The 24345-nt window shown below is 47.1% G+C and overlaps 1 protein-coding gene across 1 annotated transcript in view; it reads right to left on the bottom strand.

The window, feature by feature from the left end:
- LOC133473511 (peptidase inhibitor 16-like) overlaps window positions 1–23991 on the bottom strand; it is a 68285-nt gene extending 44294 nt beyond the window's left edge. Inside the window, exon 1 of the mRNA XM_061765175.1 lies at window positions 23532–23991. Coding sequence (XP_061621159.1) covers window positions 23532–23855 — 324 coding nt within the window. The 5' untranslated portion in view covers window positions 23856–23991. The remainder of the gene's footprint in view (window positions 1–23531) is intronic.
- Window positions 23992–24345: the final 354 nt, after the last annotated feature.

Raw genomic sequence — 24345 nt, forward strand, 5'->3', positions numbered from 1 at the left:
GAATTGGAGAAGGCGTTCGACCGAGTCCCTTGTGGAGTCCTGTGGGGGGTGCTTCGGGAGTATGGGGTACCGAACCCCCTGATATGGGCTATACGACCGGTGTCAGAGTTTGGTACGCATTGCCGGCAGTAAGTCGGACTCGTTTCCAGTGATGGTTGGACTCCGCCAAGGCTGCCCTTTGTCACCAATTCTGTTCATAACTTTTATGGACAGAATTTCTAGGCGCAGCCGAGGCGTAGAGGGTGTCCAGTTTGGTGGCCTCAGTATTGCAACTTTGCTTTGTGCAGATGATGTGGTTCTGTTGGCTTCATCAGGCCGTGATCTCCAACTCTCACTGGAGCGGTTTGCAGCCGAGTGTGAAGCGGCTGGGATGAGAATAATCCGTTATGCATCATCGTGAGTTGTATTTTAAATGCATTTAACATTTGTTTTTAAGCTGGTCGCATTAATAAATTTTTTTGCAATATGTTTATATGCGGCGGCACGGTGGCCGACTGGTTTTCTCGTGGGTTTTCTCCGGGCACTCCGGTTTCCTCCCACATCCCAAAAACATGCATTAATTGGAGACTCTAAATTTCCCGGAGGTGTGACTGTGAGTGCGAATGGCTGTTTATCACCCCCTCAGTATGTCTGATTCCTTTTGGCGCATCCATTCGACACACCCACAGCATCTGAGAGCTGAGAGGTTCCCCTTATAATTCAAGTTGAAGCCGGATTTTATATACTTAGCGATTTATTCATTTATACATCTTCCATTCCGCTTATCCTCACTAGGGACGCGGGCGTGCTGGAGCCTATCCCAGCTATCTTCGGGCGAGTGACGGGGTACACCCTGAACTGGTCGCCAGCCAATCGCAGGGCACATATAAACAAACAAGCATTCACACTCACATTCACACCAACAGGCAATTTAGAGTATTCAATTAACCTACCCTGCATGTTTTTGGGATGTGGGGGGAAACCGGAGTACCTGGAGAAAACCCATGCAGGCATGGGGAGAACATGCAAACTCCACACAGGCGGGGCCAGGATTTGAAGCCCGGTCCTTAGAACTGTGAGGCAGATGTGCTAACCAGTCGACCAGGTTTGAAGTCACTCGATCACCATCCGCCACGCAGAGAGTCGAGTCCACCAACCGCTGGGTTGTTTCCTGCCTGTTTCAAATATTCCCAGGTGTGACGTTTGACACCATGCAAGCTGTAATCAGTTCCAGCGATCTCCAAACTATAAACATTATAAAAACTCTACAAACTAGTAAGCTATACAAAGTACTGTATAAAATATTGGTCAAACTCTGAGCTGACCGGGACTTTATTTGAAAATTTTTTTGGGGGAATTTTTGAATGTTTAAATTGCTGTCAAACCTCTCGGCAAAATCTGAAGCGCTTCTTGAATCGGTCACATGGTACAGTGCAGTTTCGGACAGGAGTTGTGACGTTCACCAACGAACCAAATCTTTTAACCGGCTCATTAACATGAACGATGGGAACAGAGTCTCGTTTGGCTGGGAGCCGTTCTTTTTTCTCTCTCACACAGATGCTCACACAAGCTCCTCCACTGAGTGAGACGGAGAGTGCATGTGGAGGAGCGCTTATTTCATATACAAATGTCGCATGAGTTGTGCACGCTCCCTTCACGTGAGTGCTTCAGTGAAAAACGAAAACAAAAAAGCGAGTGCCTAAGAGTCGCCAGTGCAGTCAACATGTTGCAGACTTTCCTCACCGACAAGAACCCCATTGTCTCCACCCTGGTCGTCACCAGTGCACCTGTCTACCCTTTATCTTCAGAAAAATGGACTACATTCCAGGAGTTATGCACCCTCTTGAAGCCATTTGAAGAGGTGACTGTTGAACTCAGTGCAGAAAGGTATGTAGTCCAACTGGTCAGTGGGAGTTTCCTACAGCATGCATGAAAAATAGCTGATACTAAATGACGAATATACATAAAGGATACTGTATTATGCATTATAGTATTTATTATTGTTGGTACAACTTCATCATTGTATCATTATAATAACATTTATCTTTTTTCTCTCGAGCTACGTGACTGCCTCCAAAGTAATACTGCTGGGCAGGCGACTGCAGAGAGCCACAGCTGATTTCCAGAGGAGGGTAACAACACAGGCAACAAAAGACATGGTCAACTCCCTTTCTTCTGGCATGTCAGCTAGATTCCATAGAATGGAATCATACCACTTCCCATGGGCTCACCACCTGTGGGAGGGCCCATAGGGGTCAGGTGCAGTGGGAGCTGGGCGGTGGCCGAAGGCGGGGACCTTGGCGTTCCGATCCCCGGCTACAGAAGCTGGCTCTCGGGACGTGGAATGTCACCTCTCTGGCAGGGAAGGAGCCTGAGCTCGTGTATGAGGTCGAGAAATTCCGACTAGATATAGTCGGACTCGCCTCCACGCACAGCTAGGGCTCTGGTACCAGTCCTCTCGAGAGGGGTTGGACTCTCTTCCCCTCTGGAGTTGCCCACGGTGAGAGGCGGCGAGCAGGTGTGGGTATACTTATTGCTCCCCGGCTCGGCGCCTATACGTTGGGGTTCACCCCGGTGGACGAGAGGGTAACCGCCCTCCGCCTTCGGGTGGGGGGACGGGTCCTGACTGTTGTTTGTGCCTATGGAGCAAACAGCAGTTCAGAGTACCCACCCTTTTTGGAGTCCTTGGGGGGGGGGGGGGGGTTGGAGAGCGCTCCCGCTGACTACTCCATCGTACTGCTGGGAGACTTCAATGCTCACGTGGGCAAGACAGTGAGACCTGGAAGGGCGTGATTGGGAGGAACGGCCCCCCCCAATCAGAACCCAAGCGGTGTTCTGTTATTGGACTTTTGTGCTCATCACGGCTTGTCCATAACGAATACCATGTTCAAGCATAAGGGTGTCCACACGTGCACTTGGCACCAGGACACCCAAGGTCGCAGTTCGATGATCGACTTTGTGGTCGTGTCATCGGACTTGCGGCCGCATGTCTTGGACACTCAGGTGAAGAGAGGGGTGGAGCTGTCAATTGATCACCACCTGGTGGTGAGTTGGCTCTGATGGTGGGGGAAGATGCTGGTCCGACGTGGCAGTCCTAAACGTATTGTGTGGGTCTGCTGGGAACGTCTGGCAGAATACCCTGTCAGAAGGAGTTTCAACTTCCACCTCCGACAGAACTTTCCTCATGTTCCGGGGGAGGAGGGGGACATCGAGTCCGAGTGGACCATGTCCATTGCTGAGGCGGCCAACGGGGCTGTGGCCGTAAGGTGGTCGGTGCCTGTCGTGGCGGCAATCCCCGAACCCGTTGGTGGACACCAACGGTGAAGGATGCCGTCAAGCTGAAGAAGGAGTCCAATCGGGCTTTTTTGGCCTGTGGGATTCCTGAGGCAGCTCATGGGTACCGGCTGGCCAAGGGGAATGCAGCTTTGGTTGTTGCTGAAGCAAAAACTCGGGCATGGGAGTTCGGTGAGGCCATGGAGAAAGACTTCCGGACGGCTTCGAGGAAATTCTGGTCCATCATCTGGCGTCTCAGGAGGGGGAAGCAGTGCACCATCATCACTGTGTATAGTGGGGGTGGGGAGCTGCTGACTTCGACTCGGGACATGGTGAGCCGGTGGGGAGAATACTTCAAAGACCTGCTCAATTCCACCGACACGCCTTCCCATGAGGGAGCAGAGTCTGGGTTCTCTGAGGCGGGCTCTCCTATCTCTGGGGTTGAGGTCACTGAGGTGGTTAAAAAGCTCCTTGATGGCAAGGCGGTGGATGAGATTCGCCCGGTGTTCCTCAAGGCTCTCAATGTTTTAGGCCTGTCCTGGTTGACACGCCTCTGCAACATCGCGTGGGCATCGGGGACAGTGCCTCTGGATTTGCAGACTGGGGTGGTGGTCTCCCTTTTTAAGAAGGGGGACCGGAGTGTGTGTTCCAACTACAGGGGGATCACACTCCTCAGCCTCCCTGTTAAGTTTTATTCAGGGGTGCTGGAGAGGTGCCTCCGTCGGGAAGTCGAATTTCAGATTCAGGAGGAGCAGTGTGGCTTTCGTCCTGGCCGTGGAACGGTGGACCAGCTCTACACCCTTGGCAGGGTCCTCGAGGGTGCATGGGCGTTCGCCCAACCAGTCTACATGTGTTTTGTGGACTTGGAGAAGGCGTTCGACCGTGTTCCTGGCGGAGTCCTGTGGAGGGTGCTTCGGCAGTATGGGGTGCCGAACCCCCTGATATGGGCTGTTCGGTCCCTGTACAACCAGTGTCAGAGTTTGGGCCACAGTAAGTCAGACTTGTTTCTGGTGAGGGTTGGACTCTGCCAAGGCTGCCCTTTGTCACCGATTCTGTTAATAACTTTTATGGACAGAATTTCTAGGCCCAGCCGAGGCGTAGAGGGGGTCCGGTTTGGTGGCCTCAGTATTGCATCTCTGCTTTTTGCAGATGATGTGGTTCTGTTGGCTTCATCAAGCCATGACCTCGAACTCTCACTGGAGCAGTTCGCAGCTGAGTGTGAAGCGGCTGGGATGAAAATCAGCACCTCCAAATCTGAGACCATGGTCCTCAGTCGGAAAAGGGTGGCGTGCCCTCTCCAGGTCGGGGATGAGATCCTGCCCCAAGTGGAGGAGTTCAAGTATCTGTCATGTGTGTGTGTGTTCCAGGTTTTGTCGCCCCCTCCCTGTTTCACACACACCTGCTCCTGTGAGCATCTTCACCACCTGTGCCTCATTCCCCCTAATTACCTATTGTATTTAACCTCATGTCTCATTCCCTCTCATTGCCAGTCCGTTGTACCTTGTTGTCGCGTTCCAGCATTCCTTGTTTCCACGTCATAGACTCACAGTAAGGCTTGACCCTGTTCCGATTATCGACCGTGCCTCTTTGCCTCATGTTTTTGGATACTGTTGCCTTTCTTGGATTGCCTGCCTGTGTACCGACCTATGCCCGTCTATTAAACCTCTCTTTTTGGAAACTGTCCATCTGTTTTGGAGTCGTGCATTTTTGAGTCCTATCCGCTGTTCCGTTCATGACAGAACGAACTGGCCATAACATGGACCCAGTAGACTCAGACCCGGTGCGCAAAGCCCTTCAAGCGCAGGGTCAACGCCTCATGAAGCAGGATGAGCAGATTGCTCCCCTCCACCTTCATCTAGAGGGACTGTCAAGTTATCAGGACAATATGATGAGACAGGTGGCCTCGCAGTTTGAACTTCTTATGAAATTTTTTCAAGAGAAGGAACCAGTTGGCACCACACCCAGTACCGCTACGGTACTTCCATGTGAAGTAGTCACCATGCAGCCACCTGCCACCTCCGCTGCTGTCTGCCCACAGCTCTCTCGACCGGAGAGGTTCTCTGGAGATTCTGGGAACATTAAGCCGTTCATCACGCAGTGCGAACTCCACTTTGAGCTGCGGGCAGCTGCATTCCCCACCGAGCGGGCAAAAATCGCATTCGTCATTTCCCACCTGATTGGTCGTGCGGAGGCGTGGGCTACTGCTTAATGGAGCCGCAATTCCGCCGCGTGTCATTCATGGGCTTTTTTCGTAAAGACTATGGCGCAAATTTTTCAATTCTCCACTCCTGATCGTGAGGCAGCTCGCTCCCTTGTCACCTTACAACAAGGCAAGCGCCGGGTGTCAGATTACGCGATTGAGTTTCGCATTCTAGCAGCTGAGAGTCATTGGAATAATCGGGCGCTACTCAATGCCTTTTTTCAAGGACTATCCCCCGCCGTCAAAGATCATTTAGTCCCGCTTGACCTGCCGACCGACTTGGACACTCTCATTGCTCTCGCCGTAAAAATCGACAAGAGGCTTTTGCATCGCAAGCTAGATGGAGATCGGCGGAGGGCTGCGTCAACGCGTACTTGGAGGACGAGCCTCGGTGACCAGCCAAACCAGGGCAGATCCCCTGGTTCCGGTCTCAACCCACTGGCTAGCGTCCCCACGGAGGAACCCATGCAACTGGGCAGGTTCCGTCTCTCCCCTGAGGAACGTCAACGCCGGCTGAGGGAAGGGCGGTGCTTCTACTGCGGTCAGTTGGGTCATTCCGTGAGCAACTGTCACGTCAAAGTTGCCGGTGCCGGTAGCCAGGGCACGGGAGAGGTGAGTCTGAATTTCATGAAGGAAGACCCTACACGGGTTCTTCCTAAAGTGACACTATGCTCTCCTGATCAAGAAATTCATACGCCTGTATTAATTGACTCTGGTTCTGATGCAAACTTACTCAACTCATCCTGGTTAGACATATGCACCTTAGAACCTTTGGAATAAAACGCCACCGCAACACCTATGCTGCAGACGGCAGTTTTATGGGCAAGATCACTCACCGCACCCAAACACTCACATTGACATTCCCTGATTCTCACTCGGAACGTATTAGTTTTCATGTTTTTGATGAATCATGACGTTATCTTAGGGAACCCATGGTTGAAATTACATAACCCCCACATTGACTGGTCCTCTGGGCAGGTTATGTCATGGGGCAGCAATTGCGCCCGGAACTGTTTCAAGCCGCCACGTGATGTTCAGGGTCATGTTTCTAAGGACACTCCACAGACCCCATCTGGGGATCCTGATTTATCTCAAGTGCCCACCTGTTATCAGGATATTAAAGATGTTTTTTCCAAGTCCAAGGCCAAATCCCTTCCACCCCACAGACCTTATGACTGTGCTGTTGACTTGCTGCCTGGAACCACACCCCCACGAGGGAGGTTGTTCTCTCTTTCAGGGCCGGAACACAAGGCCATGAAGGAGTACGTAGAAGAATCACTGGCAGCCGGGATCATTCGCCCATCTTCATCCCCTGCGGGAGGAGGATTTTTCTTTGTGAACAAGAAAGACAAGACCCTGCGACCCTGTATCGATTACCGGGGTCTCAAAGAGATCACGGTAAAAAACAGGTACCCTCTTCCTCTCATCTCCACCGCCTTTGAGTTCCTGGAGGGAGCCAATATTTTCACCAAACTGGACTTAAGAAATGCATATCATCTAGTCAGGATAAGGGAGGGGGATGAATGGAAAACAGCATTCAACACACCAACGGGACATTATGAATATTTGGTAATGCCTTTTGGGCTTACTAACGCTCCAGCTGTTTTCCAGAACCTTGTCAACGATGTCCTGCGTGACATGTTGAATGTTTATGTTTTTGTTTATCTAGATGACATTTTGATATTCTCCCCGGATGAGGAGACTCACATTACTCATGTCCGCTCTGCAGCAGTTACTGCAGAATCAACTCTATGTCAAGGCTGAGAAATGTGAGTTCCACAAGGCGTCCGTTTCTTTTCTGGGTTTCGTCCTGGCTCAAGGTGAAGTCAAGATGGACCCTTGCAAAGTCGATCCAGTTATTAATTGGCCTACTCCCACGTCATGCAAAGATGTACAAAGGTTCTTAGGGTTCGCAAACGTCTACAGAAAATTCATTAGAAATTTCAGTTCAATAGCCTCTCCTTTGCATGATCTTACCTCGCCACACCAACCTTTTGTATGGAACCCGCTTTGTCAGGCAGCTTTTCAAAAACTTAAGTCGAGCTTTACCTCCGCTCCCATCCTTACTTTGCCAGATCTCAAACAGCAGTTTGTGGTGGAAGTCGATGCGTCTGATGCTGGAATAGAAGCAGTGCTCTCCCAGAAATCTCTCAAGGATGATAAGTTACATCCTTGTGCTTTCCTCTCCAAAATATTGACCCCAGCTGAGAGAAATTATGACATTGGTGACCGTGAATTGTTGGCAGTCAAGGTGGCTTTGATGGAGTGGAGGCACTGGCTAGAGGGGGCACAGACTCCGTTTTTAGTATGGACAGATCACAAGAACCTTGAATATATCAAGACTGCTAAAAGATTAAATGCGAGGCAGGCTAGATGGGCTCTGTTCTTCACTAGATTTAATTTTACGTTATCCTACCGACCGGGTTCTAAAAATGGTAAGCCAGATGCTTTGTCACGCATTTTCTCCGAAGAGAATTCTTTGTCCGACCCTAAGACTATCTTGCCTAAATCATGTTTCATTTCCCCGTTTGTGTGGGACATTGAAAATGCGGTCAAAGGGGCTCTGAAAGACACTCCTAGCCCTGAAGATTGCCCTGAGAACAGGCTTTATGTGGTTCCGACCTTAAGGGGAAGAGTCATCCACTGGGCTCACACGAACCGAACTGTATGTCACCTAGGCATTGCCAAGATGCAATCAGTGGTCGAACAGCGCTTTTGGTGGCCTAATGTTAGGAGGGATGTTATCGATTACGTCAATGCTTGCCAGGTATGTGCTGCTAACAAGCCCTCTCATCAACGTCCTTCTGGGGAGTTGCGACCCCTGCCAATATCACAAACGTCCTTGGTCAGACATTTCCGTAGACTTTGTGACAGGATTACCGGCCTCTAAAGGCAATACCACCATTCTTACAGTTGTTGACAGGTTCTCTAAGATGGCACACTTCATTGCACTTCCAAAACTCCCCTCAGCTAAGGACACTGCCGAGCTAATGATTAATCAGGTTTTTAAGTTCCATGGTTTCCCAAAGAATGTGGTGTCTGATAGGGGTCCCCAATTCATTTCGCAATTTTGGAAGGAGTTTTGCAATCTCATAGGTGCTACCGTCAGTCTGTCATCTGGGTTTCATCCTGAAACCAACGGCCAAACCGAGAGGCTGAACCAGGACCTGGAGACGGGGCTCCGATGTCTCGCTTCACAGGAGCCGCGATCCTGGGCTCAGAAACTGGTTTGGGTCGAATTCTCCCACAATTCCCTCCCCTCTGCATCCACTGGTCTATCGCCTTTTCACGTTGTGCATGGTTACCAACCATCTCTGTTTCCTGCCATAGCCCCAGAATCCACAGTTCCAGCGGCATTAACCTTGGTGAGACGCTGCAGGAGGACCTGGGAGCGAGCCCGCCAGATGCTGCTGCGCCAGGGAAGGTCCTACAAGGTCGCTGCTGACCGTCGGAGGACACCGGCCCCGAACTACAAAGTGGGTCAGCGAGTTTGGCTCTCGACCAAGCATATTCCACTCCGGGTGGAGTCCAAGAAGCTCGCTCCCAGGTTCGTTGGGCCCTTCCCCATCACAAAAATCATCAACCCTGTCACCGTGAAGCTGAGGCTCCCAAGGTCAATGCGGGTCCACCCTGCTTTTCACGTCAGCCTACTCAAGCCAGCCCGGGAGTCTCCTCTGGTCCCGCCTTCCAGGCCCCCTCCTCCCCCCCGGTTTGTGGATGGGGGCCCTGTCTTCTCTGTGAAGCGGCTGTTGTCGTCTCATCGGAGGGGGAGGGGGTTTCAATATCTGGTGGACTGGGAGGGCTATGGGCCTGAGGAACGTTCATGGGTACCGTCTGCGTTTATCATGGATAATTCGCTCATTCGGGACTTCCACGTTGCGCATCCAGGGGCCCCAGGGCCGTCTGGGGTCGGCCGTTAAGGGGGGGGGGGTACTGTCATGTGTGTGTATGTTCCGGGTTTTGTCGCCCCCTCCCTGTTTCACACACACCTGCTCCTGTGAGCATCTTCACCACCTGTGCCTCGTTCACCCTAATTACCTGTTGTATTTAACCTCGTGTCTCATTCCCTCTCGTTGCCAGTTCGTTGTACCTTGTTGTCGTGTTCCAACATTCCTTGTTTCCACGTCATAGACTCACAGTAAGATTTGACCCTGTTCCGATTATCGACCTTGCCTCTTTGCCTCATGTTTTTGGATACTGTTGCCTTTCTTGGATTGCCTGCCTGTGTACCGACCTATGCCCGTCTATTAAACCTCTCTTTTTGGAAACTGTCCATCTGTTTTGGAGTCGTGCATTTTTGGGTCCTATCCGCTGTTCCGTTCATGACAGTATCTTGGGGTCTTGTTCACAAGTGGGGGAAGAATGGAACGGGAGATCGATAGACGCATCGGTGCAGCGTTTGCAGTGATGCGGACTTTGTATCGGTCCGTTGTGGTAAAAAAGCAGCTAAGCCGAAAGGCATAGCTCTCGATTTACCGGTCGATCTACGTTCCTACCCTCACCTATGGTCACGAGCTGTGGGTCATGACCGAAAGAACAAGATCCCGGATACAAGCGGCCGAAATGAGTTTCCTCCGCAGGGTGTCCGGGCTCTCCCTTAGAGATAGGATGAGAACCTCGGTCATCCGGGAGGATCTCAGAGTAGAGCCACTGCTCCTCCACATCGAGAGGAGCCAGATGAGGTGGTTGGGGCAATGGATATGGATGCCTCCCGGACGCCTCCCCGGTGAGGTGTTCCGGGCACGTCCCATTGGGAGGAGACCCCGGGGACGACCCAGGACACTCTGGAGAGACTACATCCTTCGGCTGGCCTGGGAACGCCTCGGGATCCCCCCGGAAGAGCTGGATGAAGTGGCTGGGGAGAGGGAAGTCTGGACGTCCCTGCTAAAGCTACTGCCCCCGTGACCCGACCTCGGATAAGTGGTAGAAAATGGATGGATGGATGGAATCATACCACATCCTTGCGGTTGCTGCTGCTTTTGACCCAAGATTCAAAAGGATGGCATTCAGGGCAGAACTGCAGATGAGGCTTTTCAAAGAGTATCCACTGCAGCAGCAAGACTCGCAATTAGCAGCAGCGACCGCATCCAGCAACCGGTGCAAGAGGAGAAGGCAGGCAGTGCTGCTCAGGAATCAGTTGTTTGGAGCTATTTCCATCACAATTTTTTCTCTAAATCTAGGATGACATCAATCTAATATCACAATCTCATAATAAAATAGTTTTATCTCCACCCCATGGTTGCATCTCCCACCTATATGAGCAGGTAAGCTGGAACAGTGGCAACTCGGAACCCCACAGCAGACGATGTCATGGAGGTGCGGCCGTCCCAAGAGGAGCCTCGTTCCAAAAAATGAACATCCTCTCAAGTGGTGGAAAAGTCAGGTGCCTGTGTACCCCAGGCTAAGCAATGGCTAAGAAGCTTTGCGTTGTGGCCACATCAAATGTTATGGGGTCAGTTAAAATTCATATTTGCATTGTTTATATGTTATGTAGCGGCACGGTGGCAGCAGCAGAAAATGGATGGACGGATGGATATATGTTATTTAATATGTTTGCATGTAATACAACCCCAATTCCAATGAAGTTGGGACATTGTGTTATACATAATTAAAAACAGAATACAATGATTTGCAAATCATGTTCAACCTATATTTAATTGAATACACTACAAAGACAATATATTTAATGTTCAAACTGATAAACTTGATTGATTTTAGCAAATAATCATTAACTTAGAATTTTATGGCTGCAACACGTTCCAAAAAAGCTGGGACAGAAGGCAAAAAAGACTGAGAAAGTTGAGGAATGCTCATCAAACACCTGTTTGTAACATCCCACAGGTGAACAGGCTAATTGAGAACAGGTGGGTGCCATGATTGGGTATATAAGGAGCTTCCCTGAATTGCTCAGTCATTCACAAGCAAAGATGGGGCGAGGTTCAGTGATAAATTAGTCAAACAGTTAAAGGACAATGTTCCTCAATGTAAATTGCAAGCAATTTAGGGATGTCATCATCTACGGTCCATAATATAATCAAAAGGTTCAGAGAATCTGGAGAAATCACTGCATGTAAGTGGCAAGGCCGAAAACCAACATTGAATGCCCCAGACCTTCGATCCCACTGCATCAAAAACCGACATCAATGTGTAAAGGATATCACCACATGGGCTCAGGAACACTTCAGAATACCAATGTCAGTAAATACAGTTCGGCGCTACATCCGTAAGTGCAACTTGAAACTCTACTACGCAAAGCAAAAGCCATCTAACAACACCCAGAAATCTCGCCAACTTCCCTGGGCCCGAGCTCATCTAAGATGAACTGATGCAAAGTGGAAAAGTGTTCTGTGGTCCGACAAGTCCACATTTCAAATTGTTTTAGGAAATTGTGGACATCGGGTCCTCTGGGCCAAATACGAAAAGAACCATCCGGACTGTTATGGACGCAAAGTTCAAAAGCCAGCATCTGTGATGGTATGGGGCTGTGTTAGTACCAATGGCATGGGTAACTTACACATCTGTGAAGGCACCATTAATGCTGAAAGGTACATACAGGTTTTGGATAAACATATGCTGCCATCCAAGCAACGTTTTTTCATGGACGCCCCTGCTTATTTCAGCAAGACAATGGCAAACCACACGTTTTACAACAGTGTGGCTTCGTAGTAAAAGAGTGCAGGTACTAGACTGGCTTGCCTGCAGCCCAGAACTGTCTCCCATTGAAAATGTGTGGCGCATTATGAAGCGTAAAATATGACAACGGAGACCCCGGACTGTTGAACTGCTGAAGCTGTACATCAAGCAAGAAAGGGAGAGAATTCCACCAACAAAGCTTCAACAATTAGTGTCCTCAGTTCCCAAACGTTTATTGAATGTTGTTAAAAGAAAAGGTGATGTAACACAGTGGTAAACATGACCCTGTCCCAGCTTTTTTGGAACGTGTTGCAGCCATAAAATTCTAAGTTAATGATTATTTGCTAAAAACAATAGTTTATCAGTTTGCACATTAAATATCTTGTCTTTGTAGTGTAATCAATTAAATATAGGTTGAACATGATTTGCAAATCATTGTATTCTGTTTTTATTTATGTTTAACACAACGTCCCAACTTCATTGGAATTGGGGTTGTACATCCACGTCACTTCCAGCAAGTTGTCAGCTATAGTTTAGCTAAAAATGAAGTTTTTATTCTGTGCATTGAGCACTCCCCGAATATTCCCGAAGCTCAAGAAGTGGTTACTCTAATCCACCGCAAGGGCTACCGGAACTGACGTGACTAAAGCCAAACACCGCGCATGTGTTCATCAAATAAACAAGGCAGGTTTTATTCCTAAAGAGTATTTTTAATATTACTGTAATAGTCAAACATTATGCACAGTTACAGCATCAACATTGCACTTGAAAATAAGAAAATGAAAAAGGTGCATTTCACTGACTTTTTTTTTTTTTTTATTTTTTTTAAATTAACATTCAGGGTCTACAGGTACATTGCATACAGACGATTCACACGATGGATCTATCACATCCTTGGGAAGAAAAACAGAAGAGTTCTGTGTTGTTAGTGGAATACGTGCTCAGTGAGAACTACAATTATTGTGGATTTAAATATCCAAAAGTCTAATTAAACCAGAACTTTAAAGTAAACGGACTGATGTTTTTGTAGGTCTGGTATAGGCAAATACTCAACCAAGGACATTTCAGGAGTCATCCTCAGGGTTTAGCTCTATTTTTATTAAATTTTTTACAAAGCAACTATATGCACCTCAGGACAATTCAGTAGTCCATTCTACAGTTTGTATTAGTAATACTAGTGGGGTGTGTGCACATTTTTTCTCTAATTTATTGTAGTTTTATCTATTTTTCTAATACTTGAAGTATTGTTTTTGAGTTTTCTATCAAAGTATTCTTGTGTGAAACGTTTTTCTCTCTCAAATTTGCACTAAAACAAGACACGGTGTTACTGACCAGCAACTTAGTATTTTTTTTTACAGCACCTTTAATCTTTATTATAAGCCTTCATTATATCATTTTAAAATATTGTTTCGAGCTTTTCTGTATTGTTAAAAATTTTCTTGTGTGGAATTTTTGCACTAAAAGCTTTTGCAAGGTACTTCATTGTAGCCTGCTTTGTTTTGTTTTTTTATTGTGTATTAGCTAAAAATGAGGTTAAGTGTTGAGGTGTTTCACGAATGACATATGTCAAAGTAGTTTTACACACATACACACACTTTATACAAAGGGTAAATAGTGATCTCACTGTCAACTCAGAGGGATATGGCAGTGGAATACAATGAATCCATATCAGACTTTAAAATCTTGTCCACACGTCAAATTCTATAATTAATGTTTCACAATAATTCAAACTCAAATATTGGTGGGAAATCTGAGTTCAAAATTATTCTGATACAAAGCTCAGCCCATCATTCCTCCCTGTGATTATTTCCAGGATAATGAATTAAACCCAGGCTGGCTTCTTAAAAGTGAATAAATCTAAAAATGAGCTAGTCTTTAGAATGGCTCTTTGAAATGAACAGATCCCAAAGATCTGGCTCCCTCCAAAGAGCCATAAATTCAATCTCTACTTCGGACGTCATCACTTCCTGCTCCTCCTCTAAATGAAGCAAACCTCGATACTCGCTTTGCAGAAAACCCGAAACACGTTTCAACACATCTCGTAACATAGCTACCTACAGCTTTTCTTTTTTTTTTTTACACACATTATCAATACTCCTACATTTCTCATGGGTAAAACCAAAAGTTATTTATCTGTGTGACGTCACGTATGATCATCTCAAAATTACAAGGGTGTGTTTGTGTGTGTGGGGGGAGGCTATACCGCGCACTGCAGAGACTGACTTCTTAATGTGTCTGTTGTTTTCATTTCACTCATTATTACAAACACAGAGTCATGTGCAAAGAGGTGGAAAGCGGGTTCTTCGGCAGAAAGAGAAGAGGAAAGCACAGAGCCTAGAACTGAATGTGGGGACTTCGAATGTTGGGACTATCTCGGGAGTTGGTTGACATAATGATTAGGAGAAAGGTTGATATATTGTGTGTCCAGGAGACCAGGTGTAAAGGCAGTAAGGCAGAAGTTTAGGGTCAGGGTTGAAATTATTTTACCATGGTGTAGATGGGAAGAGAAATGGAGTCAGGGTTATTTTAAAAGAAGATTTGGCTAAGAATGTCTTGGAGGTGAAAAGAGTATCAGATCGAGTGATGAGGCTGAAACTTGAAATTTAGGGTGTTATGTGTAATGTCATTAGTGGCTATGCCCCACAGGGAGGATGTGACCTAGAGGTGAAAGAGAAATTCTGGAAGGAGCTAGACGAAGTAGTTCTGAGCATCCCAGACAGAGAGAGAGTTGTAATTGGTGCAGATTGTAAAGGACATGTTGGTGAAGGTAATAGGGGTGATGAAGAAGTGATGGGTAAGTACGGCATCCAGGAAAGGAACTTGGAGGGACAGATGGTGGTAGACTTTGCAACAAGGATGCAAATTGCTGTAGTGAACACTTTTTTCCAGAAGAGGCACGAACATAGGGTGACCTATAAGAGCGGAGGTAGAAGCACGCAGGTGGATTACATCTTGTGCAGACGATGTACCAACTGTAAGGTAGTCGAAGGGGAGAGTGTGGCTAGACAGCATAGGATGGTGGTGTGTAAGATGACCCTGGTGGTGGGGAGGAAGATTAGGAAGACAAAGGCACAGAAGAGAACCATGTGGTGGAAGCTGAGACAGGACGAGTGTTGTGCAGCTTTTCGGGAAGGGGTGAGACAGGCTCTCGGTGGACGGGAGGAGCTTCCAGAAGACTGGACCACTGCAGCCACGGTGATCAGAGAGGCAGGGAGGAGAGTACTTGGTGTATCTTCTGGCAGGAAAGGAGAGAGGAGACTTGGTGATGGAACCTCACAGTACAGGAAATCATACAAGAAAAAAGGTTAACTAAGAAGAAGTGGGACACTGAGAGGACCGAGGAGAGGCGAAAGGAATACATTGAGATGTGACACAGGGCAAAGGTAGAGGTGGCAAAGGCCAAACAAGAGGCATATGATGACATGTATGGCAGGTTGGACACTAACGAAGGAGAAAAGGATCTACACAGGCTGGCCAGACAGAGGGATAGAGATGTGAAGGATGTGCAGCAGGTTAGGGTGATTAAGGATAGAGATGGAAATATGTTGACTGGTGCCAGTAGTGTGCTCGATAGATGGAAAGAATACTTCGAGGAGTTGATGAATGAGGAAAATGAGAGAGAAGGGAGAGTAGAAGAGGCAAGTGTGGTGGACCAGAAAGTGGCAATGATTAGTAAGGGGGAAGTTAGAAAGGCATTAAAGAGGATGAAAAATGGAAAGGAAGTGGGTCCTGATGACATTCTTGTGGAGGTATGGAAGCATCTAGGAGAGGTGGCTGTGGAGTTTTTGATCAGCTTGTTCAATAGAATTCTAGTGCGTGAGAAGATGCCTGAGGAATGGAGGAAAAGTGTACTGGTGCCCATTTTTAAGAACAAAGGTGATGAGCAGAGCTGTGGGAACTATAGAGGAATAAAGTTGATGAGCCACACAATGAAGTTATGGGAAAGAGTAGTGGAGGCTAGACTCAGGACAGAAGTGAATATTTGCGAACAACAGTATGGTTTCATGCCGAGAAAGAGTACCACAGATGCATTATTTGCCTTGAGGATGTTGATGGAAAAGTACAGAGAAGGTCAGAAGGAGCTACATTATGTCTTTGTAGATCTAGAGAAAGCCTATGACAGAGTACCCAGAGAGGAACTGTGGTACTGCATGCGGAAGTCTGGAGTGGCAGAGAAGTATGTTAGAATAATACAGGACATGTACGAGGGCAGCAGAACAGCGGTGAGGTGTGCTGTAGGTGTGACAGAATTTAAGGTGGACGTGGGACTGTATCAGGGATCAGCCCTGAGCCTCTCTATCTATCTATCTATCTATCTATCTATCTATCTATCTATCTATCTATCTATCTATCTATCTATCTATCTATCTATCTATCTATCTATCTATCTATCTACCTATCTATCTATCTATCTATCTATCTATCTAAACGCTGTTCATGAGACATATGAAGACGTGCAAAGTTAGACTTCCCAGACTCCATTAACTCATTCACTGCCGGCCTTCCCAGTTAAAATGGATATTTGACTACTAAAGCCGTCAATGGCAGTGAATGTGTTAAAGAGGATTGTATAGGAAAATAATCCATCCATTTTCTGAGCCGCTTCTCCTCACTAGGGTCGCGGGCGTGCTGGAGCCTATCCCAGCTGTCATTGGGCAGGAGGCGGGGTACACCCTGAACTGGTTGCCAGCCAATCGCAGGGCACATAAAAACAAACAACCAGTCGCACTCACAGTCACACCTACGGGCAATTTAGAGTCTCCAATTAATGCATGTTTTTGGGATGTGGGAGGAAACCGGAGTTCCCGCAGAAAACCCACGCAGGCACGGGGAGAACATGCAAACTCCACACAGGCGGGGCCGGGGATTGAACCCGGGTTCTCAGAACTGTGAGGCTGACGCTCTAACCAGTCGGCCTCCGTGCCGCCGGAAAATAATCTATCATTAAAATAATAGTAATGATTTATTTATTTGTTCTGTCTTGGACTATAATTTTAAATAGGTACATTGGTTTCTTTTGCTACTAAATAATTTGCAAAATAGTGTGCATAATCATAAACGATACTGTTTATGGTGGGTACACTTATGCAATAATTTTGTCAATCACATGGTTGTGTCAATGCTCAAATTGAAATGCTTTTCCCAGGGGAAGAGGGTTTAGAGGCCTCACTATAAAAAAATGGTCAAACAAATGATCAAATAAAAGTAAAGCCTTTTTTGTTTTGTTTCTTAAATTTAATTAACCTGTTTTGTCTGCTCCTGCTTGTTCCAGACAAACTTCTTGTTCGCAGTAAAATATTTTGAAAATATCATATCTGGAGTTGCTGTCAATCAAAACTATGGTATACCATGGTCATGCTGTACGTCCTCAAAAAATGGTGCGACCAAATCATGTGCTGGTGCGACCAACTGAAAAAGTTGCAAACAGTGCTCATTCATTCATTCATTTTCCATTCCGCTTTATCCTCACGAGGGTCGCGGGCGTGCTGAAGCCTATCCCAGCTATCTTCGGGCGAGAGGCGGGGTACACCCTGAACTGGTCACCAGGCAATCGCATGCACCAGTGCTACTTTTAAAAAAGTTAGTATAGAGCCCTGTGTGTCGAGCCCTGTGTGTGTGTGTGTGTGTGTGTGTGTTATGAACTTAATTCGTTCCCTGACCCTGTTTGTAACCTGAAATGGTATGAGACCGAGGTAATTTTTTTCTCCGTTTAAATGAATCGAAATGCAATTCTTCCGTTCAAGCCCCAAAATTGAAATACACTATACCTTGCTCATCAGTGTGTGGTTGAAAATATATACAGTGCAATATAGAAATAAGTGAAAACACACTATTATAAAGAAATAAAACACTAAATAAATATAATAGTTTATTGCTCATTAACTTGAAAGGTCCCGTATTTAGCCAAACCATCTTTTATTCAGTTTTTTTAATGTATTATTGTCTCTCTGCTGCCTCAGTTAATGTAAAATATGAATTCAAATTGTCCACGCATTTCTGAGTTGCAGAGGTTTTTCTGCCGCGAGGCCTGTAATCAGGTCATTCGAATTTCTTGAGGTTATCTACGTCACGAGCAAAGATCTCCGCCGACCTCTGAGCTCGCGCCGTCAACATAACAAACGTGTGGGTCACAAGTGGGTATTTTACATGGAGGTAACCAATCAGAGGAAATATGGACAAAGCAGATACAAAACTGGGTCAAAGAGAAGGAGCTGTCAGAGGGGCCTTTTTTGGACACTCGTATGACAAAACCAACCTGTTTTTTATTTAAATGAAATTGACACTTTTATACTATGTCCATATTAGAGAGTCACTCTATGGAGGTCTAAATAGTCAAAATATGGGACCTTTAACTAAGGTGGAAAAAGAGGAGGATTATAGCTATTCACTGAAGAAGAGCCTTTTTCCATAGTAAGATCGGGAACTTCTGATTCAGGTTTATTCTTTTGTCGATCCATCCATCCATCCATTTTCGCTTATTCGCACTAGGGCCACGGGCATATTGGCGCCTATCCCAGCTGACTCTCGGCGAGAAGCGGGGTACACCCTGAACTGGTCCCCAGCCAATGGCAGGGCATATATAGACAAACAACCATTTGCACTCACATTCACACCTACAGAAAATTTAGGGTCTTCAGTTAACCTACTGTGCATGTTTTTGGAATGTGGGAGGAAACCGGAGTACCCAGAGAAAACCCACACAGGCACGGGAAGAACATGCAAACTCCACACAGGCGGGGCCGGGGATTGAACCCGGGTCCTCAGAACTGTGAGGCTGACGCTCAAACTAGTCGGCCACCGTGTCGCCTAGTTCTAAACAGTCAAATACTAATGGCTAACAAAAAATATGTTAGGAATAGTGTTAATGATACATAGAGAGATAAATGCAGCCCTTTGGGGGCACAAGCCAGTGCAAACTGTAGGCCGGTCCAAACCCCGGATAAATGGAGAGGGTTGCGTCAGGAAGGGCATCCGGCTTAAAACTTTGCCAAACAAATATGAGCGTTCATCCAAAGAATTCTATACCGGATCGGTCGTGGCCCGGGTTAACAACGTCTGCCACCGGCGCCATCAACCTGCAGGGCCCCGTTGGAAATTCAGCTACTGTGGGTCGAAGTCGAAGAAGAAGAAGAGGTGGAAAGCGGGTTCTTCGGTAGAAAGAGAAGAGGAAAGCATAGAGCCTAGAACTGAATGTGGGGACTTTGAATGTTGGGACTATGACAAGAAAATCTCGGTAGTTGGTTGACATGATGATTAGGAGAAAGGTTGAAGTTTAGGGGCAGGGTTTAAATTATTTTACCATGGTGTAGATGGGAAGAGAAATGGAGTCAGGGTTATTTTAAAAGAAGAGTTGGCTAAGAATGTCTTGAACCAGGAAGTGGTAATGATTAGTAAGGGGGAAGTTAGAAAGGCATTAAAAAGGATGAAAAATGGAAAGGCAGTTGGTCCTGATGACATTCCTGTGGATGTATGGAAGCATCTAGGAGAGGTGGCTGTGGAGTTTTTGACCAGCTTGTTCAATAGAATTGTAGCGTGTGAGAAGATGCCTGAGGAATGGAGGAAAAGTGTGCTGGTGCCCATTTTTAAGAGCGAAGGTGATGAGCAGAGCTGTGGGAACTATAGAGGAATAAAGTTGATGAGCCACACAATGAAGTTATGGGAAAGAGTAGTGGAGGCTAGACTCAGGACAGAAGTGAGTATTTGCAAGCAATAGTATGGTTTCATGCCTAGAAAGAGTACGACAGATGCATTATTTGCCTTGAGGATGTTGATGGAAAAGTACAGAGAAGGTCAGAAGGAGCTAAATTGTGTCTTTGTAGATCTAAAGAAAGCCTATGACAGAGTACCCAGAGAGGAATTGTGGTACTGCATGCGGAAGTCTGGACGGGCAGAGAAGTATGTTAGAATAATACAGGACATGTACGAGGGCAGCAGAACAGCGGTGAGGTGCGGTGTAGGTGTGACAGACGAATTTAAGGTGGAGGTGGGACTGCATCAGGGATCAGCCCTGAGCCCCTTCCTGTTTGCAGTGGTGATGGATAGGCTGACAGATGAGGTTAGACTGGAATCCCCGTGGACCATGATGTTTACAGATGACATTGTGATCTGCATTGAAAGCAGGGAGCATGTGGAGGAACAGTTTGAAAGATGGAGGCATGCACTGGAAAGCAGTGCATGAACGGGCGGAGGAAGGTGTCAGGTGGGTTATGTGACAGAAGAGTGTAATACATGCATGTCACTTCCAGCAAGTTGTCAGCTATAAGTTTAGCTAAAAATGAAGTTTTTATTACGCGTCTTGAGCACTCCTCGAACATACTCAAAGCTCAAGACAGCTTCCCCTGTCGATTGACTTTCCCCATTGATGTGGTCTCCTTTTTCACTTGGAAAGCCAAAGAAACTCTTGCCACTGCCTGAACCCTTTGTACATGAGAGGGGTGGTGGGGGAGGAGTGAGACTACAGGGAGAAGAGATAGCAAAGGAGGAGTACTTTAAATACTTGGGGTCAACCGTCCAGAGCAATAGTGAGTGTGGTCAGGAAGTGAAGAAACGGGTCCAAGCAGGTTGGAACGGGTGGAGGAAGGTGTCAGGTGTGTTATGTGACAGAAGAGTCTCTGCTAGGATGAAGGGAAAAGTTTATAAAACAGTGGTGAGGCCAGCCATGATATATGGATTAGAGGCACTGAAGAGAAAACAGGAACCAAATGAAGATGTTGAGGTTTGCTATCGGAGTGACCAGGTAGGATAAAATTAGAAGTGAGCTCATCAGCGGGACAGCCAAGGTTCGATGTTTTAGAGAGAGCAGACTTCGATGGTTTGGACACGTCCAAAGGAGGAATAGTGAGTATATTGGTAGAAGGATGATGACGATGGAGCTGCCAGGCAAGAGAGCTAGAGGAAGACCAAAGAGAAGGTTGATGGATGTCGTGAGGGCAACCCAACATGAGGGCAGTTGGTGTTCGAGAGGAGAATGCAGGAGATAGGCTTACATGGAAAAGGATGACGCGCTGTGGCGACCCCTAAAGGGACAAGCCGGAAGGAAAAGAAGGAAAAGAAGAAGATACATAGAGAGATAAATAAATGAACAAACTTGCTCTTTGTAGCACAAACATGAGCCTGAAACATTTTCAGTAGCCTCCTCCTCATCTGCCATCAACCAGAAAGACTGAGATCTTAAATGTCAAAAGTGTTTAGAAAACAACACACACACAAATACTGAGGTGTCTCATCGAAACACTAGGGGCTCTACGGAAAGGAGTGACTAGATATGGGGTGTAGAAAAGGAAATAAAGAAGAAAAGAGACTGAGAAGAAAGTAGCCTTGACAGTGGAGTAAAGGAATTGTGAGGTAAAGGAATTTAAAAAAAAATTCTTAAATACAAAAGATACACCCCTCCATATAAATCATGATCCCACGGTGAGGTAAAGTAAGCCATTTTCAACAAGACTACTTATTTTTCGGACGGAAAATGTCCCCACCACCCACTTTCTTGAAATTGTCATTCAATCTGTGATGTCAAAAAACTGTGAACAGGACTTAAACAGGGAGCTATACTATCCATCCATCTCGGGCCCAGTAGCTTTAGCAGGGAAGCCCAGACCTCCCTCTCCCCAGCTATTTCATCCAGCTCTTCCGGGGGGATCCCGAGGCGTTCTCAGGCAAGCCAGGAGACGTAGTCTCTCCAGCATGTCCTGTGTCATCCCCGGGGTCTCCTCCGGATGGGAGGCGTCCAGGAGGCATCCTAATCAGATGCCCGAACCACTTCATCTGGCTCCTCTCAATGTGGAGGAGCAGCGGCTCTACTCTGAACCCCTCCCGGATGACTGAGCTTCTCACCCTATCTCTAAGGGAGAGCCCAGACACCCTGCGGAGGAAACTCATTTCAGCCGCTTGTATCCGAGATCTTGTTCTTTCGGTGATGACCCACAGCTCGCTTATTTGTTCTACTTTCTTTGTATGAATGGATTACTTGGGTTGACAAATGGTGACATGTTAAATACTTAGTACATATATATATATATATATACACACACACACACACACACACACACACACACACACACACACACACACACACACACACACACACACACACACACACACACACACACACACACACACACACACACACACACACACACACAAACGGTGGGCCTACTGGTTAGAGCGTCTGCCTCACAGTCCTGAGGACCGGGGTTCAATCCCCGGCCCCGCCTGTGTGGAGTTTGCATGTTCTCCCCGTGCCTGCGTGGGTTTTCTCCGGGCACTCCGGTTTCCTCCCATATCCCAAAAACATGCGTGGTAGGTTAATTGAGAACTTTAAATTGCCTGTAGGTGTGATTGTGAGTGCAAATGGTTGTTTGTTTATATGTGCCCTGCGATTGACTGGCAACCAGTTCAGGGTGTACCCCGCCTTCTGCCCGATGATAGCTGGGATAGGCTCCAGCGCTCCCACGACCCTAGTGAGGAGAAGCGGCTCAGAAAATGGAGTGATGGACATATATCGTCCAGAGTAAAATGGGATAAGCTCCAGCATGCCACAACCCTAGTGAGGATAAGCGGTACAGAAACGGATATATATATATACACAAACACAGTTTATATATCAGAAAGTAACTTCATCATCATCAACTTTAAAAAGAGAATAATCCATCCATCCATTTTCTGAGCAGCTTCTCACTAGGGTCGCGGGCATGATGGAGCCTATCCCAGCTATCATCGGGCAGGAGGCGGGGTACACCCTGAACTGGTTGCCAGCCAATCGCAGGGCACATACAAACAAACAACCATTCGCACTCACATTCACACCTACGGGCAATTTAGAGTCTCCAATTCATGCATGTTTTTGGGATGTGGGAGGAAACTGAAGTGCCCGGAGAAAACCCACGCAGGCATGGGGAGAACATGCAAACGCCACACAGGCGGGGCCGGGGATTGAACCCCAGTCCTCGGAACTGTGACGCAGACGCTCTAACCAGTAGGGCCACCGTGCCGCCAAAAGAGAATAAAATATGGGAATTCATTTTGTTAAGGATATCCATCCATCCGGTTTTTATATTGCTTATCTTCACGAGGATCACGGATGAGCTGGAGCTTATCCCTGTTTACTCTGTGCGAGATGTGGGTATACTCTGGACTGCTCGCCAGCCACTCACAGGGAACATATCGACGAACTCACGAATTCACATTGATGTTCACACCAAAGGTCAAGTCTTCAATTAACCTAAGAAGCATGGTTTTGGAATGTGGGAGGAGGCAGGAGTACTCGGAGAAAACCCTCACAAGCATGGGGAGAACATGCAGACTCTACACAGGAAGTGAAACGCCCAGATTAAAACCCCAACCTTAGAAATGTGAGGCGGGTGCTAGCCACTCGGGCTCCGTGCCGCCCTTTATGAGAAACATCATTAAGTATTCAATACATGCCTTTAATTTTCTTTCTGCTTACCAGAGGCAGCATGGCAGAGGCACTCGGGAACACCTGCCCTCTGTAGTAGTTGTGGAGCTCCACCAGCAGCTCCTCCTCCTGCTCACTGAGGAGGCTCCAGGCTCCAGGAGCCAGCAGCGTGGCCAGCAGCAGCCATTTCAACAGAGGAACACCCTGGGTTGTGGAGCAGTCGGACACGCGCCCCCTCCTCGCCGGAACTTTGCTGTGTGTCTGGATCTCTAATGTGCCCTGCTGTTGCATCTTGGGAGTCTCAGGGGGGGTCCGTCCAGAGTTGTCAGCGTGTGTGTGTATTGTGTGTGTGTGTATGTGTGTGTGCGTATGCATGCTGTCGTCTCCACGGTGCAGATGTGCACCTCGCGCGCCCCAACAGCAGCTTTAAGAGCGCAAGGGTCCTCCCCATATGCAGATTACACACACACACACACACACACTCCATCCTTCTCTTCCTCCTCCATCATCCCTCCCTCTTTTCCCACTCATCAACTTCACATCTCCTCTGTAACAGAACAGCCAGAATTTTGCCACCTTTCACACAGAACCCAACGAAGCAGGATATTGCAACAATGTGGCATCCTGCGTTCAAATCATTAGATCGTGGTAGCGGCTGATGTGACATATGAAATGCTTTTGCTTTTAACACAACAAAGATGGAAAGGTGAGTGTCTATCTACGGTAGCCCCTTTCATACAGCTGCCGTCTCAACATTTCTACCCCTGAATCTGCAGGTTGATTTCAACACCCCATTCCGTATTGTGGACACAATGAACATTAAATAACACAAAAGCGTGTAAAAGTACAAATTAAAGACAAAAAA

The sequence above is a fragment of the Phyllopteryx taeniolatus genome, unplaced genomic scaffold (genome assembly GCF_024500385.1).
Source record: "Phyllopteryx taeniolatus isolate TA_2022b unplaced genomic scaffold, UOR_Ptae_1.2 contig_27, whole genome shotgun sequence".
Lineage (NCBI taxonomy): Eukaryota > Metazoa > Chordata > Actinopteri > Syngnathiformes > Syngnathidae > Phyllopteryx > Phyllopteryx taeniolatus.